Source organism: Scardinius erythrophthalmus, assembly GCF_964197995.2.
Source record: "Scardinius erythrophthalmus genome assembly, chromosome: 10".
Lineage (NCBI taxonomy): Eukaryota > Metazoa > Chordata > Actinopteri > Cypriniformes > Leuciscidae > Scardinius > Scardinius erythrophthalmus.
This window is the reverse complement of record NC_138230.1, coordinates 29893568-29910549: the sequence shown is the minus strand read 5'-3', so window position 1 is coordinate 29910549 and position 16982 is coordinate 29893568. Positions and strand designations below refer to the sequence as shown.

The window sequence follows — 16982 nt, the reverse complement described above, 5'->3', positions numbered from 1 at the left end:
CTTGATTTTGATCGCCGAAGCGAACCAGAGTGAACCGTACGCACGGCAGAGAACGCAGTACTCGTTCCCTCTTCTAGAGAGAACCGAGGTTACGTTAGTAACCGAGTACGTTCTCTTACGAGAGTTCTCTCGTACTGCGTTTTATCAAAACGCTACGGGAACCCCTTGCAAAACGCCGTGCGTGCTGGGATAAAAACACTGATCACCGGAAGCTATTTCAGGCACACAGTGCATAATCACCAGATTGACTCACACAGAGTCAGGGAATAAGGGTGGGAGCCTTAATTCCCTATACTGTAGCGTCGTAGAATAGACATGTCCACAGACGCAAGTATAACATCACATAGACAGGGTAGGGAACCTGAACTAATGTGGGAAATGTGGGTCTTACACAGTTCTGCCCAAGATAGTCGGTAGCGCATTGCGCATGGGTTTCAGTGGTCTGACTAGACGGCTGAACAGATTACACCGACAAAAGCTTAGCCTGTAAGGCGGGAACCTCTAGGTTATAAAACCTGATAAATGTAGACGGAGAGGCCCAGCCTGCCGCCGTACATATATCCTGTAGGGAAATCCCGCTGGACCAAGCCCACGAAGAAGCAACGCTTCTCGTAGAGTGCGCTCTAACTCCCTACGGGCATGGAATGCCCTTGGCAGTATAAGCCAGCGCTATGGCGTCAACTATCCATCTGGATAGACTTTGTTTCGAAACAGCCATTCCTTTGGAACGTCCACTGAACGAGACAAAGAGCTGCTCTGTCTGTCTGAAGACAGCAGAGCGGGACATATAAGCTCTTAAAACCCTAACAGGGCAAAGAAAACTCGAGTCCCCTTCCTCACTCGATGCCGGCAGGGCAGCCAGGGAAATAACCTGAGCCCGAAAAGGCGTGTTGAGGGCTTTCGGCACATAGCCGTGCTTAGGTTTGAGTATGACTTTAGAGTCATTAGGACCAAACTCCAAGCACACCGGGCTCACAGAGAGCGCGTGCGGATCGCCTATGCGCTTCACTGAAGCGAGAGCCATCAAAAACACTGTTTTGAAAGACAAATGTTTGAGGCTAATAGACTGGATAGGCTCGAAAGGGGCACCTTTCATGGCCGCCAGGACCGTAGAAAGGTCCCACATAGGGACTGAAGGAGGTCTGGGTGGATTCAGTCTCCTAGCTCCCCTGAGGAAGCGGATGACTAAATCATTCCTTCCCAGTGACTGACCCAGCGTTGAACCGGAGAACGCTGAAATAGCCACCACATACACTTTGAGCGTGGAAGGGGATCTGCCCTTATCCAACAGCTCTTGTAGGAAGGAGAGAACCTCCGTTACCTCACATTCGAGGGGTGAAAGGCTCCGAGCTGTACACCAGCCGGAGAAAACCGACCACTTTGAAGCATAGAGTCGCCTGGTCGACGGCGCTCTAGCCTCCGTGATGGTATTCATGACTCCCTCTGCGAGACCAACGGGTATCCGTTGAGCGCCCACACATGAAGGGACCATAGTTCCAGGTGTGGGTGCCAGATCGAGCCCCTGGCCTGCGAGAGGAGATCTCTCCTCAACGGCACTGGCCATGGAGCGATGTCTGCTAACTGCATCAGAACTGGGAACCATGCCTGGTTCTTCCAGAACGGTGCTACAAGCAGCACTGGGCATTTCGTTTTCCTGACCCGTTCCAACACCTGAGGCAGGAGGAAGATGGGGGGAAAAGCGTATAGCAGGCAGCGCGGCCACTTTTGGGACAGCGCGCTGTCAGTCTTTGAAAAGAATGCGGGGCAGTGAGCGTTTTCGCGGGACGCGAATAGGTCCACCTCCGCTTTGCCGAATCTCTCCCACAACAGCCGGACTGTTTGTGGGTGTAGAGACCATTCGCCCGTAGGAACGTTGTTCCTGGACAGTCTGTCCGGGCCCACATTCAGCAGCCCGGGCACATGTACTGCTCTCAGCGAGCGCAGGTTGTGCTGAGCCCATAGCAGGAGGCGTTTCGCCAGCCTGTACAGGGGTATGGAATTCAGACCGCCCTGGCGATTTATGTAGGACACCACTGCCATGTTGTCCGAACGGACTATGACGTGTTGGTCCTTGATGTGGGGACAAAAACGCGTCAGCGCGTTGTGCACTGCCAGCATTTCTAGGCAGTTTATGTGTTGGAGCTTTTCCCGTTCCGACCATAGGCCGAAGGACGGTCTGCCCTCGAGCAGCGCTCCCCATCCCGAGGTGGATGCGTCCGTAGACACCATCCTCACCCTCGAGGAAGTCCCCAGGCTTACACCTGATTGGTACCAGTCGTTCGCCATCCAAGGCACCAGGGCTGTGACACAGTCCTGATCGACCTTGAGGCGTAAATGACCGGACACCCACGCTCTGCGCGGAACCCGCGCTTTCAACCAGAACTGCAGCGGGCGCATGCGGAGCAAGCCCAGCCGGAGAACTGACGATGCTGAGGCCATGAGACCCAGCATCCTTTGAAATTTTCTGAGCGGGGTGAAAGCGCCGCGGCGGAAAGACATCGCCGCGCGCTGAATGTTCAGCATGCGCTGTGGCGACAGCCGCGCTGTCGTAGACTGAGTCCAGAACTATACCCAGAAACGGAATCGTTTGGCTGGGGTTCAGTGAACTCTTCGCCCAAATGACCGTGATTACCAAGATTCTCGAGGTGATCGAGTAAAATGGCTCTGTGCTCTATGAGCTGAGATCGTGATTGGGCTAGGATCAACCAGTCGTCCAAATAGTTCAGCACTCGCATGCCTCTGAGTCTGAGAGGAGCGAGCGCTGCGTCCATGCATTTCGTAAATGTACGAGGTGCCAGGGACAAGCCGAAAGGCAGGACTGTATACTGGTATGTCTGACCCTCGAAGGCGAATCTCAAGAATCGCCTGTGATGTGACGCTATCTGTATTTGAAAATACGCGTCCTTCAGATCTATCGACATGAACCAGTCTTCTCGGCGAACATGCGCGAGAATTTTGCTGGTTGCGAGCATTTTGAAACGGCGTTTCACTAATACTCTGTTCAGTCGTCTGAGATCCAGAATGGGTCTGATACCGCCGTCCTTTTTGGGGACTAGAAAGTATCTGCTGTATATCCCCTGTTCGCTTTGAACTCGGGGAACAAGCTCTATCGCCCCTTTGCTTATCAGTTTTGATATTTCGGCGGCGAAGTAGGTGTGCTACATTCAGCGGAACCGAAGTTTCGACGCGCGCTGTGAAGCGCGGAGGGCGTCGACAAAACTGTAGCGAGAAGCCTCTCTTTATAATGCCTAAGACCCAGTCCGAAACCCCTGGAAGCGCTGCCCATGCATCTGCATGGTTGGCTAAGGGCCGGATACAGAGCGCGCTCTGTTCGCCGTGCGACAGAGGTGCTATGGGGCTCACAAACATAGGCGTTATGCCTGCGGCATTTGAGGCGGGGGGCGCGCTTAATACAGCGGGCGGAGCGCTCGCCCTTGACCTTACAACAGTGTTTGGCTGAGTGAGGGGGGGCTGCGCGAGTCCCATGGGACTCATGTGTGCGAGTAGATGTGGGCTGTGAGCGGGCACATTTACTGCTTGGGGCGCGCTGCTTGTGTAAGCAGCGCGCGCGCTCACAGGTCTCGTTTTTACAGAGAGCCTGTGATCTGATAGACATAGTGTTCGTGGGCACTGAGTAGTGGGCACTTTTACTATGTGGGGAGCGCAATCAACCTGAGTCGATTTTATTTGCGCGAGCCCTAAGTGCAGGGCTGTGCTTGTGTGTAGGGATGGGCACTGAGAAGTGGGCATCGACACTACATTTATAGCACCATCGGCCGTGGCCGGGACACCAGAAGTACCGTGAGTAAGTGTGGGCGCGGGAGAGTGGGCACAGTTACTGCAATGAGTGCACTGTCTGTCTGAGCAGAGTGAATGCACACAGGTTTCGTCTTTACAGAAACCACAAGGCATGCAGAACATAGTGTTTGTGGGCACTAGGCAGTGGGCACGTTCACTATGTTGTGTGCGTGATCGACCCGAGTCGAATATATGAGCGCGGGCCCTGTGTGAAGGGCTGTGCTAGTGTGTAGGGATGGGCACTAGCAGTGGGCATCTTCTCTACACATATAGCATCATCGGCCGTGCTCGTGGGCAGCAAAAACACGTCTGTAGTTGCCTCTCGGGGAACAAACAGAGTGATTTGCATTCGGCGGCATAAATATTTTCTGCCGGCCGGCCTGGGATTCGAACCTCCGATCCCCCGCGCGCAAGTCTAAGAATCTACCACTGGACCACAGTGAAGATACATTGACAAAGTCAGCGCGAGTATTATCCGCACTGGCGTTTGCTTGTCAGGCATGTACCACGTGCTTGTGGGCAGCAAAAAACACGTCTGCAGTTGCCACTCGGGGAACAAACAGAGTGATTTGCATTCGGCGGCATAAATATTTTCTGCCTGCCGGCCTGGGGTTTGAACCTCCGATCGCCCGCGCGCAAGTCTAAGAATCTACCACTGGACCACAGTGAAGATACATAGACAAAGTCAGCGCGAGTATTATCCACACTGGCGTTTGCTTGCAGGCATATATACCACGTGCTCGTGGCCAGCAAAAAACACGTCTGCAGTTGCCTCTCGGGGAACAAACAGAGTGATTTGCATTCGGCGGCATAAATATTTTCTGCCGGCCAGCCTGGGGTTCGAACCTCCGATCGGCCGCGCGCAAGTCTAAGAATCTACCACTGGACCACAGTGAAGATACATAGACAAAGTCAGCGCGAGTATTATCCACACTGGCGTTTGCTTGCAGGCCTGTACCACGTGCTCGTGGGCAGCAAAAAACACGTCTGCAGTTGCCTCTCGGGGAACCGGCAGAGTGATTTGCATTTTCAGAACGCCTGCAAAATGCCAGAATGTGAGAAGAGTGGAAATCGCCCAGATTCAGCGGGGCTGAAAACACTCCATTCTCTTTCGCCAGTGACGCGCGGGAACCGTAGAAACGGTGTTCGGTTGCAGGCAAGCGGGTACTACGCGCTCGCTGGCTGCAAAATGCATCTCTGCAGTCGCCTTCAGGGGACTTACAGAGCAAAGCATTGGCGGCATAAATATATATGCCGCCAGACCGGGATCCGAACCCCGGTCTCCCGCGAGGAGAACCTATAATTCCACCACTGAGCCACAGGGGGATACAGGCTTTGAAAGCGGCGTCAACAAGCAATAATATTTCCAGTCGCCGAACAGGGAACTGAGAAATGTGAGAGAAAAGAGGTCAGACCGACCAACGGTGGGACTAAGAACACTCTTTTCTCCTTCGCCGGTGAATGACGCGTGCAGAGGCAGGGTAGCTTTTCTTGTAACGTAAAGAAAAACTAATCCCGCCGTCCGCTTCCAGGAAGGGCAGCCTCGGAAAGGATGCCTGGCGAGTCCTCGGAGTCACCGTAGGCAATTGGCTCGGAGCGAGCGCGAGCGCTGCATGAGAAGGCGTCTTGAAAAAGACGCAGCTCTTTTAGGGGTGAGTGTTGCAGCGAACACACACACACACACACAGAAAACAGAGCAATATAGCAATAAAGGATATAGGCGTCGGAAAGCGCAGCAGGTACGGCTGTAGAAGGCGGCGTTGGCCAGCGGCTTCGAGGGCTCGTCCCGCTGAAGTGCTTGCTTCGAACGACGCTTGCTTCCGTGATCCAGCGATGCGTGCGCTTCGCTGAAGAGATTAAAATCAAGTGAATCAGCCTTCTCGAGCTCCTTTTATAGAGGTAAGCCACGCCCGTTTCGGCGGGAAGTGGCGAGGAGGGCGCGAAGCGCCCTCATTGGCCTGACGTCATCTCAGGCCTCGCTCGATAGGCTTAAGCAGTTGCCGCAGAGCAGCCAATGAGCGAGCAAGCCGTCTCGCCATAGCTGACTGCTGCTGCCGCAACGCGTTTTACATATATGAAAATTAAAGGATAATTTTTTGCTTCAGTGTTTCGTGAAAAGAGACTTTTCCCGTAGCGTTTTGATAAAACGCAGTACGAGAGAACTCTCGTAAGAGAACTCAGGCTGTTAAAAGCGTAGTCCATCGCACCATACCCTAAAACAGTCCATAAGAATCCTTGTGCTTTGAAGAGTCCTAATGTGAGTGTCCACCAGTGTATATACAGTTCAGAAGAAGCGATAACCCAAAAGCTTGAAGTGGTGTCTGGAAAGGTGAGTCCGCAAGTGGTAACTCCACACTCCAGAAAAGTGATTGGTATCTGTTGTGAACCCTGTTTGTTTACCATGCTGCTCTCTTTATACAAGTGTAGTTCCTGCTTTCTGTCATGTGATCCCTCACATGACAGGCCAACCGTTACCTTTCTTAAAGACATACACACTTGAAATGTTAAGAGGAATAAATGGACTAAGAAAACACGTAAACCAATTAAAACTCTATTAGACATAAAATAATTGTGCTGGAGCAGTAAAACATGTGACTGTCACAACATTATATTAAGGTTTTATATAACAGTTGCAATAGCCATCACAAAATAATCTACTTTTATTAATCTTAGATTCTGAACAATCTGGTATTGTTTTTCTATAAAATAGATGGATTGTAGGATTTTATTAATTTAAAAAAATACATATTTAAGAATCTTTCTATACATTTCAAATTATTTGTAGGTCATGAATCAAATTTGTGATATTAACTATACACAAAATGTGTACAAAAGTTAAGTTTAGTTAATAATCACTTTAAGAGCTGCTGTTTGTAGAGCAAAAATTCAACCCAGATAATATTAACCAAATTAATATTGATTTAATTTGAAATTTTCACTCAAATTACGCTAATATTTTACACCCCATATAATACATTATGCATCTCAATATTGATGTTTTTTTGTTGTTGTTGTTGAACAAACACTCAGAGAAAACATCTGGATTCATGTTTTTATTTTCATTTATATATGCATTTACACGCATATTATAAAGCAAATATACAAATACCAAGCTGTTCTGAACAAGTTAGAAATCAATTGGCCCTAGCCTCTGAAGTAATATTCGTACAGATATGGGCAGGAAGGCTCAAAACATAAAAAGAGAGAAAAAAAAACACTAAAGAAATAGAAGGAAAAAAAAAAAACAAAGCAGCTTGTGGCATTGGATCAGTCCCGAAAGATTTACGGAGCAGCACCAGAACGGCAGCGAGAAAGACGAATAGAAATCAACTCTTGAACTAGACCCGTGCGCTCACGGCACGGCTGTACACGCGGACAGAACTGGGATGAACAGTGCAAACACACGGGTCAGAGCCTCGAGTCCGAGGAGGCGTCTGTAAACTGTGAGTGTTGAAGTGTGCAGGGGTCACAGGGGTGACGAGTCGTCGTCGGTGAGCCTGAGTGCTGTCTTTGGTAGGCGGTCGGTTGTGTAGTCCCCGACCGTTTAACAGGAAACCATGCCACGCCGCCTCGCTAACATTCAATACAGCCTCATCCAATACATCTGATTTCATAAGACACAAACCGGAGGAACAAACATAGTTCTTCGATGATTCAAAAGGCACCATGAGTCAATACAGATACAAAAAAAAGAAAAAGAAAGAAAAAAAACCACTTAACTGGTTGAAGACCTAAATGTGATTACCATCATAGCCTTTACAATGCAAGTAGTTTGACTTTTTTTTTTTAAAACAGGATGCAAATTCTTCTGAATCATACATACAAACCCTTTGCATCCATAACAGTTGTTCTATTGAGAATTATTAGTGGACTTGGCTTTGTAAGATTTTTTTTTTTTTTTTTTTTTTTTTTTAAACACGCCAGACTTGCTTCTCCTCATAAATGGGTTTGGTCAAAGGTCCCCATCCTACCAGCAGGGGGCGCGACACAGCTTCATTCAGCTTCTCACTGGCTTTTCAACTCAGAAGCAGCACCCTGCACAGGGCTTGAACATCTTTTCCCAAAAATGGAAAATGAGCAGTGACACTAGATGAGAAAAATGAAAAGAATCCCAAGAAAATTAAAAACACAATCATGTACAAGACTCATTGCTGTGAAAAGGGAAATCTACTGTTGCCTGGTCCCTTATGGGCTCATCTTGTATGAATATATCAAAAAGAGCATCAGATTCCCCCCCCCCCCCCCCCCCCCCCCCCCCGACTTCCTCGGTGCCTTTGAATAGATGTAGATTCCTTCAACTAAAGCTATATGCTGGGTAACTGAGAATATATGAGTGTATATGTGTGGTGAAGGTGCGTACGAGGGGTCAATCACATGGAATCTGTCAAGAACAAGTCATGGTCATATTTCATCCCAAAATCAGAGTAAGAAATGATATTTAAAGAAAATGAAGCCAATTTGAAAATAATGAAAATTAAATGTATTTCCCCTTCTAATTCTCATGACCATAATGAAAAACAGAATCCCATTCTTATTACTATAATGCAGTATTTATTGTATTGCCTTTATGCAGATTTAAATAATTATTTTACAGTAATACAGAAAAATACTGTATTATAGTAATAAAAAAAAGCAAAAAAAAAAGCTTAATTTCAAGAGGAAGTAGTACAATTAGTACTTAAAGGGATAGTCCACCAAAAAAAAAAATTTGCCATAATTTATTCGCAGTCAAGTCGCTGTACGACTTTCTTCAGTGGAACACAAAATAAGAAATTTTACAGAGGTTAGGAACCAACTTCAATTATAAGTCAATGGGAACCAAAACTTTTTGGTTACCAACATTCTTCAAAATATCTTTCTGCATTAAAAAAAAAAAAGTCATGCAGGTTTGTAACAACATGAGGGTGAGTAAATGACGACAATTTTCATTTTTAGGAGGACTATGCTTTTAAGTAACCATGAAATTGTCATAATACAAACAAAAATTGTCATAATACTAACTTGTCCTAAACAGAGGCTTCATTTCATGTATTAAAGGAATGATTTCTTCCCCCCATTTCGATTCTTTTAATTTTGGGATGAATAATGAGCAGGACCCGTTTTGTAAGATTTATCCATATACTCGTTCCTCACTGGGGAGGTGATTCATCGCAGCGACCCTGAACACTGAAATAGAGGCATGTGTGATTGACAGCTACATCATCATCATCATCAGTATCAACTGCCCTACATTCATCCGTTGACCTTCTGAATCTTATCTGAGCTTTAGTCTAACTGTATGCACAGACACAACCTGTCAATCAAACGGTAACCTTAGGTCACGGTCAGCTTACTTAAACTTCGAGGCAAATCCTGCCCTTGACTAGAGTAAATAGTGGCGTTCCATCTCCAACATTCGAATTATCAACCAACCGGGACGTTAAACCTCCATGAAACCCATACAAGCATTTAAATCTTGAATTCAGTGTGCAATCCTTGGTAATAAAGTGGATGTTGAGGTTAGCTGTGAAAGCATTTAGGTTAACTCAACCCGTCTGGTTATATCTCTGTTTGAATGCAGGCATTGCGCACAGGACTAGCTGGCTGAGGAAGGTTGTTATTGTGTTCTTTAGGCGAGCTTTGGCCCGCGTCAGCCGCACAGATTAAACTCACATTCTCCTCTGCAATATAGCACAGTGGACGTTCTGCTGCCCCGTCAGGGGTAAGAGGGGCTACCGTAGCTTGTGGGTGGGTCCCAGAGGCGGGGCAGTTTTCCAGCCGGTCGTTCTCGACCTCAGGAAGAGGGCTGACCGTTCCGCCTGTGTTGGGATGTCGGATGTGAGACTCGTAGCAAGAGGGTCTGCAGGCATCCAGGTCGGAGCAGCTGAACTCGGAGAAGTGGCTGGAGTGCGAGTCGGCCACAGACGGCAGGCTGCCGCTCAGGGAGGGCGAGTCCAACTCGCTGGAATTGGTGCTGCGGCGCTCTAGCAGCTGGGCATCCATGTCTTCGCGCGTCTCGTTGATCTTGGTGCCACCGCTCTTTTTGCGCAGCTTTCCTTTACTCTTCTTCCCGGAGGAAGAGGACGAGGTGGAGGATGGCTCCTTGGCCCAGCGAGAAGACACGCACTTGCCCTCGTGCGGACAGCCAGAGGGGCAAACGCTGGCCCCGTGCCCTCCACTGCTGCCATCGTCCATACTGCTGCTGCCGCTGTGGTGCCTGAGCTTCCCTCGTTTAGATTCCACGTCCACCTGCACCTCCATACTGTTCCCATCTCTGCTCCACAACAACAGAAAACTATTAATTACAGCCCAACTTCCTACAGGCCCTTATGTTACGTCATTATTACACAAACAGATTTGTTGAGAAGTCTCAAAGTGCTTGTAAACTACAATTCTGTCATGACATCTCTCAGAGTGTGTGGCATGGTAATGGATATGACAAAGTTAATATATATTTGGTCTTGGTGGAATAGATCTGCTACGCTGCTGCTGCAGAGCAAGTACGGGACTTGCTACTGCCAATACAGGGTGGGCCATTTATATGGATACACCGTAATAACATGGGAATGGTTGGTGATGTTAAAGTCCTGTTTGTGGCACATTAGTATATGTGAGGGGGCAAACTCCTCAAGATGGGTGGTGACCATGGTGGCCATTTAGAAGTCGGCCATCTTGGATACAACTTTTGTTTTTTCAATAGGAAGAGGGCCATGTGACACATCAAACTTATTGGTAATGTCACAAGAAAAACAATGGTGTGCTTGGTTTCAACGTAACTTTATTCGTTCATGAGTTATTTACAAGTTTCTGACCACTTATAAAATGTGTTCAATGTGCTGCCCATTGTGTTGGATTGTCAATGCAACCCTGTTCTCCCACTCTTCACACACTGATAGCAACACCGCAGGAGAAATGCCAGCACAGGCATCCAGTATCCGTAGTTTCAGGTGCTGCACATCTCGTATCTTCACACCATAGACAATTGCCTTCAGATGACCCCAAAGATAAAAGTCTAAGGGGGTCAAATCGGGAGACCTTGGGGGCCATTCAGTGTGTGAAGAGTGGGAGAACAGGGTTGCATTGACAATCCAACACAATGGGCAGCACATTGAACACATTTTATAAGTGGTCAGAAACTTGTAAATAACTCATGAACGAATAAAGTTACGTTGAAACCAAGCACACCATTGTTTTTCTTGTGACATTACCAATAAGTTTGATGTGTCACATGGCCCTCTTCCTATTGAAAAAACAAAAGTTGTATCCAAGATGGCCGACTTCTAAATGGCCACCATGGTCACCACCCATCTTGAGGAGTTTGCCCCCTCACATATACTAATGTGCCACAAACAGGACTTTAACATCACCAACCATTCCCATGTTATTACGGTGTATCTATATAAATGGCCCACCCTGTACATACATGGCACGCTGCAGTGAGCAAGTAAGACATGCTTCTGCTGTACAATATAGCATACATGAATTACCCATAGCAGATCTAAACAGGTGGAGGGTTTCTGTAAGCACACTGCACTGCTAAGGCGAACGCTAACCGATAATTTGAAGGTTGAGCATGCCAGCTCATAAGCTACTGATACAGCAGGAACTAATCAAGCTGTAGAAATATATAATTGCAAGCATTTGAGTTAAGAATCTATTAGCCTGCACCATCTAGAGTTTCATTACAGAACTCTGCATTTAAATTCTTTCAGTTATATAAATACAGACCTGTCCAGAGGCAAGTAGGCATTGAGAATGGATCCAGCCATTGCTTTGGTACTAGCGTTGTCACTGATTGTCCCCAGACTGACGGTACCAGACTCCCCACTCAGACTGCAACGCTCCTTTTGAACATCAGCTTGAACCTCCAACCTGAGACAAACAAACAACAAATGAAAGGCTTGTTCACACTAGTGCTGGGCGGTTTACCGGTTCATACCGAATACCGGTGTTTATTTTTGTTACGATATGAATTTTTAATATACCGCAAAACCGGTGTATGTCGCTTTAATCGGAACGCGGCGCTGCGCGACAGTCTCACCCCTCATTTACAACACACGTCTGCGGCGCATTACAGCTGCGACAAGGTTTTATTCCGTCCTCCACGCGGTGCGTCAAAATAGACCAGGCGCCTATATTTAGCGAAGCGGCGCGGAGAGCCGCTTCTGGGAAGCTTCGATCTGAAACACAAGCATTGACTAGAATGGGCACGAGATGTGTGGGGGTGAGAGTGTCTTTTTTCTCGCGGCGCGCGTGTTTTTATACTGTATTAACGTATCTGAAGTGAACTGACGGTCTTTAGAAAAGTTTCTTTGTTATTACGATTGAATCTTTCTTTATCTTTCCTGATAAAGCAGTGTTTATGAGCGTTGCTGCTTTGTGTACAGCCGTTACCGGGGAAACCACTGTTTCTGCCGCTCCTAAAGCGCGTCCTGCTGGCACCTCTTTGTAAACAGCCATGCAAACCTGTATTACTAATATTAGTGTGGATTTTTTCTATAATATTCACTCATGACAATAAAATAGGGCATTATAAGTAAATCTACTGCACTATTTCCTCTCTCACTCAGTAGAAAATGTGGTAAACACCCATCATGCTTGAAAAAAAAAACACACAAAAAAAAAACGGTAAAAACCGTGAAACTGGTATAATTTAGAAAAAACCCGTGATGTTGATTTTTGGTCAAACCGCCCAGCACTAGTTCACACCAACCTACATTTTTTGCACTTTACCATTGGCTTTTGGATTATTGCAGATAATAGGCTCTGTCATCAGCTAAAATGTATGATTCTTAGCTGTTTTGTTCATCACGATAATCTTCACAACTATGAATTTTGAAGCCTAAATACACTCAGCAGTAGTGAACAGCTAAACGTAGGCTATAAACAAATTACACATGCAGCAATCACAGAGCTTCCGTCTTTATTTAAAAAAAAAAAGTTTGCAAGAGCACAAACACAATGAGGCTGTGAAAGCAGATTAAGTGAGAAGATGAGAAAAAGTGTTTTGCGTGAAGATGTTTAATGTTCCAAAGAACGTCTGCATTCCCATTTAGCCAATTAAAGTTAAAGCATCAAAATCTACTCATTCTTGCAGAGAGTATGTATAAAAAGGTCTTTTTGGACTGGGTCTTTCGGCCAATAATTGTGCACGACTTGACATGTAAACAAGGTGTCACTGACCTGTTAAAGCAGTTGACCATGGCACTTCCTGACAAGCTGCCAGTGATGCTGGCCCCAGCAAGAGCCATAGTGCTGGCGTTCTCACTCAGGTTGTCTCTCATTGCTCCAATACGCTCCATGTGGCTCCCGCTGGCACTCAGGCTGCCTGTCAGACCCCCTACACTGCCCTCACCGATGCTGGGGTTATGCCTGGTCTCTGCTACTGAAGTGGTGTCTGTTGAGGTAGAAGGGGGACATTACAGCAGTTAATAAAAACTCTATAAAAACACTGTACTGTTGATTGTATTTTTCCCATAATGCTTCAAACTTTTATTTGCACCTTCAAAACTGATTAGGCCCCTATGATTTCAGTGATGTGGAAAATGCAGACATAATCGTAGGATCTAGCCATAAAATGGAATTTAGCCATTTTTGGATGAATAAATGTTGGGGTATATACTTAAATCAAATCATGAAATGGACGTGTCTGTGAATACTGAAGCACGAAAAGACCGTGTTCTGCAGGTCTCTTTGAATGTGGGTGTACTACATACAAACTCAAGCACACGTAAACTCATGTTTTGTCAGCGTTCGCCGTCTCAATATATGAGTGAGGACAAGCTTCATTTTTAGAGCTGCTCTGAAAGTCATTTCACCAGCATTTCACCATTTAATGTGATAAAATTACCATCAGATACACACAGAAACTCAAAGGTCTTCGTTACAACCCAGTTGGTTTAATTTAAAACTATGACAGAAATATATTACTATTATCCCGTAGTATCCGTTTGCCAAAAATGAATATAATTCATACATTAGATTAATTAGACATCCTTTTGATTATTAAAATTACACTATACATTAAAAATAATAAATTACATTATAAAAAAACAAAAACAGAATGCAGAAAAAAATGTAAATGAAAATTTGAGAAACCTGATTCTAGCTTACACTGCACATCAAGACAAAACTATTTGTTCTCAGCGTTATTTGAGCTTCATGGGAATTAATTGGTGTTTGAGGAAAACAACAACAACTTGATCCTTGAGTAGTTGTGTCTGGAAAAGGATAAAACTCAGGGTCTCTAGATATGGCTCACCTTCAATTCTAGTGGAATTTACTTTACCCTGTAAATCGTACACATTTTAGCAAACTCCAGGAGGAGCACTTTAAACTAGAACACATTTCACACATTTGCATTAAGCCTGAGCAAGGAGAGAAAGTGTGAAATGGGAAAGACAAATCCTGGGGGAGAGACAACCAAGACAGACACTGTGAATGAGAGAATAACAGATTCTGAAAGCTTTTCAACAGTTTGCCTTCGGTGCACTCCATTACAAAGCAGTTGTGAACAGCAGTGTGTTTTCCTTCAGTGAGTTTCACTCACCAGTCACAGCAGCTCCAGTGCCCACATTCATGTCGTTCTCATCATCAAACTCGATGCGTACACCTTTTCCATTCCCTGCAGACACGCCGCAACCACCGCTGCGGCACAGAGAGATGGGCACCACACCATAGACGTATGCCAACATGATGGGCACTCCTATACCTATGCAGACACAAAATATAAAGGTTACTCAATACTGCTAAACAAGTAGTACAGCCACCTTTAAACCAGATAGATTATCAATTAAAATTGTTTTTTCTGGAGGAAATGCCAGGACTTAAAGGACCATTCACTCCAAAGATAATAACTAGAAAATCTTAATACTTGTTCTAATTCTGTGAGAATAAGGAAGGCCAATATAACAATAGCAAAACAGACGAACAACATCGTTGCAATCACTTTCTGCATGATGCAATGATTCAATGACACATTCATAAAGACAGTCACTTGCTTTGTTCCTGAATGAATTAGCCTTTTGAACGAATCGACTGAATAAATGATTCAGTGACAAAGACAGTGACTTGCCGCCCCTTACTGGTGGTTTTAGTTAAAACATTTTTTTAAGTATTATTTCAGTTATTTAAATAATTTAATATTTCTATATTCAAAAACTTCCATTTAAAACACTAATCTCAAAACATTGTTATGAATTTAAATGCATTCAAGCCACTTCTAAGCGTCATTAAACAGTCTGTAAATTTACTTTTTTGTTCTTCTTTGCCACCTCTGCAGTGCAAAGATGGATTTTGTTGATACTGATTTCACCTGTTTGGTAAATTATTCTTCCTGATTGCGTCTTATTATTCAAACTAAATGTATTAATATGACATTAAAGATGACATTTAATAAAGCAAAAAAATAAAAAATAAAAATCAAATAATAGTCAAATAATCGCCTCATAATGGCAAGGTTAATTTCTGTCATTGATCAGAAGATGCTCCTAAATTTTTGACTGTGCTCCTATTTTTTTTTTATTACAAGTGCTCCTAAACAGAAATGTAAGTGTAGAGCCCCCCAAATATTTATTTTCAAGTTTAAAGGCAGATTTTTGCACCTAAGTGATAATTGTAGAAACCAGACAGTTAATTGTGATTTTAAACTACTCTTTATTGTCAGAACACGACAAACTTCACGTTTTTGAATTCTTAAACTTTTCCAGTAATTTTTCCTAAAAATAATAAATCCTTCATTTTTTATTTTCTGCATGTTCTAACAGGTGATATTGTTTCAAATCATAAAACAGGTATGTGTTGCCTGATGACGCATATATTCAGCACAGTTTTTGCAGTGCAGATTTGCAATATTAATATTACGTTTTGTCTCTTAGAAATGCTTTTGACAGTAGCTTGAGTTGACAGTGGCAGCTTAAATTAGGATGCAGATGTAAATTTATGTTCATTAATAAAAACAGTAACATTGTCAAAATTTTAACTTCATTTTGATATGATAGGATTTAAATATTCTGACTGTTTGTTTTTTCGCCCAGTCCTAGATCAGAACAAACAAATTAAGTTCTTTAATAATAATAATACAAATCAAACTGCTGTTATTCAAATTAAAGTGACTCATTAGGGAGAAAAAAGAAAAGAAATTGAGTCTGCTTACCAACAGTGACAGCAGCAACCACTGGAGACACAATCACTGACAATGTCACCCCACCGGCGATGACAAGGTTCCTCTTGTGCTTAGAGATGTCCTTTCCCTCATAACGATTATGAATCTGAAGTAGACGGATTCAAAGAGTGGGTGAACACTGCTCATGCACATTCATTATTCTCGCTTAAATTACACTTTGCTTACTCAGATCATCAAGTTGGAAATTATGTTAGCGTTATAACAAGAGTCTCTTGAAGATCAAACAAGGTGGATAAGTGTGTGATAAGACATGTAGGTCGTCATATTTCACAATGCACAGCTCAGTTAGAATTCAGGTCAGATAAACAGACCGTTGTGGAAATCCCTTCATAATGAAATTCAGATTGAACAGCACATATCTAAAGGGCTATTAATCATTGTAAAAAGTAACCCAGTTTGCAGTGGGTTCATCTGGTTCAGAGACTGGGCTGCATATTAACCCGAACACGAAACCAAATCCTAAATGTAGGACACAAATTATACATATTTGCTGGACATCAATCTCAAATCCATTAATACAGATGTAAAAATAGCAATTGCCAAACTGATTTCAACATGCTGGCACCATTCTAATAGGGTTTATAATAAGCAACAGTGTTTTTCTAGTCAGATAAAATGAAGGCCCTTTATTATCTTGTCATCATGACAAAGGAATTTGGAGAAACTGACTGCATTTTCTGACAGCTCATTTTGTGAACCAAATTGAAAAGAAATCATCTGACGTATATTTTTCCTTAATTTAACCCATGCTATGTGCCAATTAGTTGACATTACAAGTTAAGGTTGATAATTGTAATGGTTTTCTAATGATAAATTATAGAAGATTGTCCATGATTATCAGGACAGCTTAGCATTCATGAAAGGTTTGTTGAAAATATATGCAGGCTTTGAACACACAGGCAAAAAAAAAAAAAAAAAAATCACAACAATACAAGATTTTAAAACTAAAAGATAAATAAAAGCATATGGTTTAACATTTAAAGAAATAAAAATTACTGTATTTTTGCGGTTATACTACATT

The 16982-nt window shown here is 44.2% G+C and overlaps 1 protein-coding gene across 3 annotated transcripts in view; it reads right to left on the bottom strand.

Annotated features, from left to right (window-relative positions):
• Positions 1–6837: 6837 nt before the first annotated feature.
• rnf19a (ring finger protein 19A, RBR E3 ubiquitin protein ligase) overlaps positions 6838–16982 on the bottom strand; it is a 52515-nt gene continuing 42370 nt past the window's right edge. Inside the window, exons 6-11 of one of the 3 annotated variants that reach the window (XM_081377599.1) lie at positions 15932–16046; positions 14327–14488; positions 12961–13174; positions 11506–11649; positions 9451–10051; positions 6838–7884 (exon numbers count right to left, since the gene is read on the bottom strand). In XM_081377599.1, coding sequence (XP_081233725.1) covers positions 7804–7884; positions 9451–10051; positions 11506–11649; positions 12961–13174; positions 14327–14488; positions 15932–16046 — 1317 coding nt within the window. In that variant the 3' untranslated portion in view covers positions 6838–7803. Of the gene's footprint in view, positions 7885–8732; positions 10052–11505; positions 11650–12960; positions 13175–14326; positions 14489–15931; positions 16047–16982 lie in introns of those variants that run through there. The other 2 variants (XM_081377600.1, XM_081377598.1) reach the window with 2 other exon arrangements.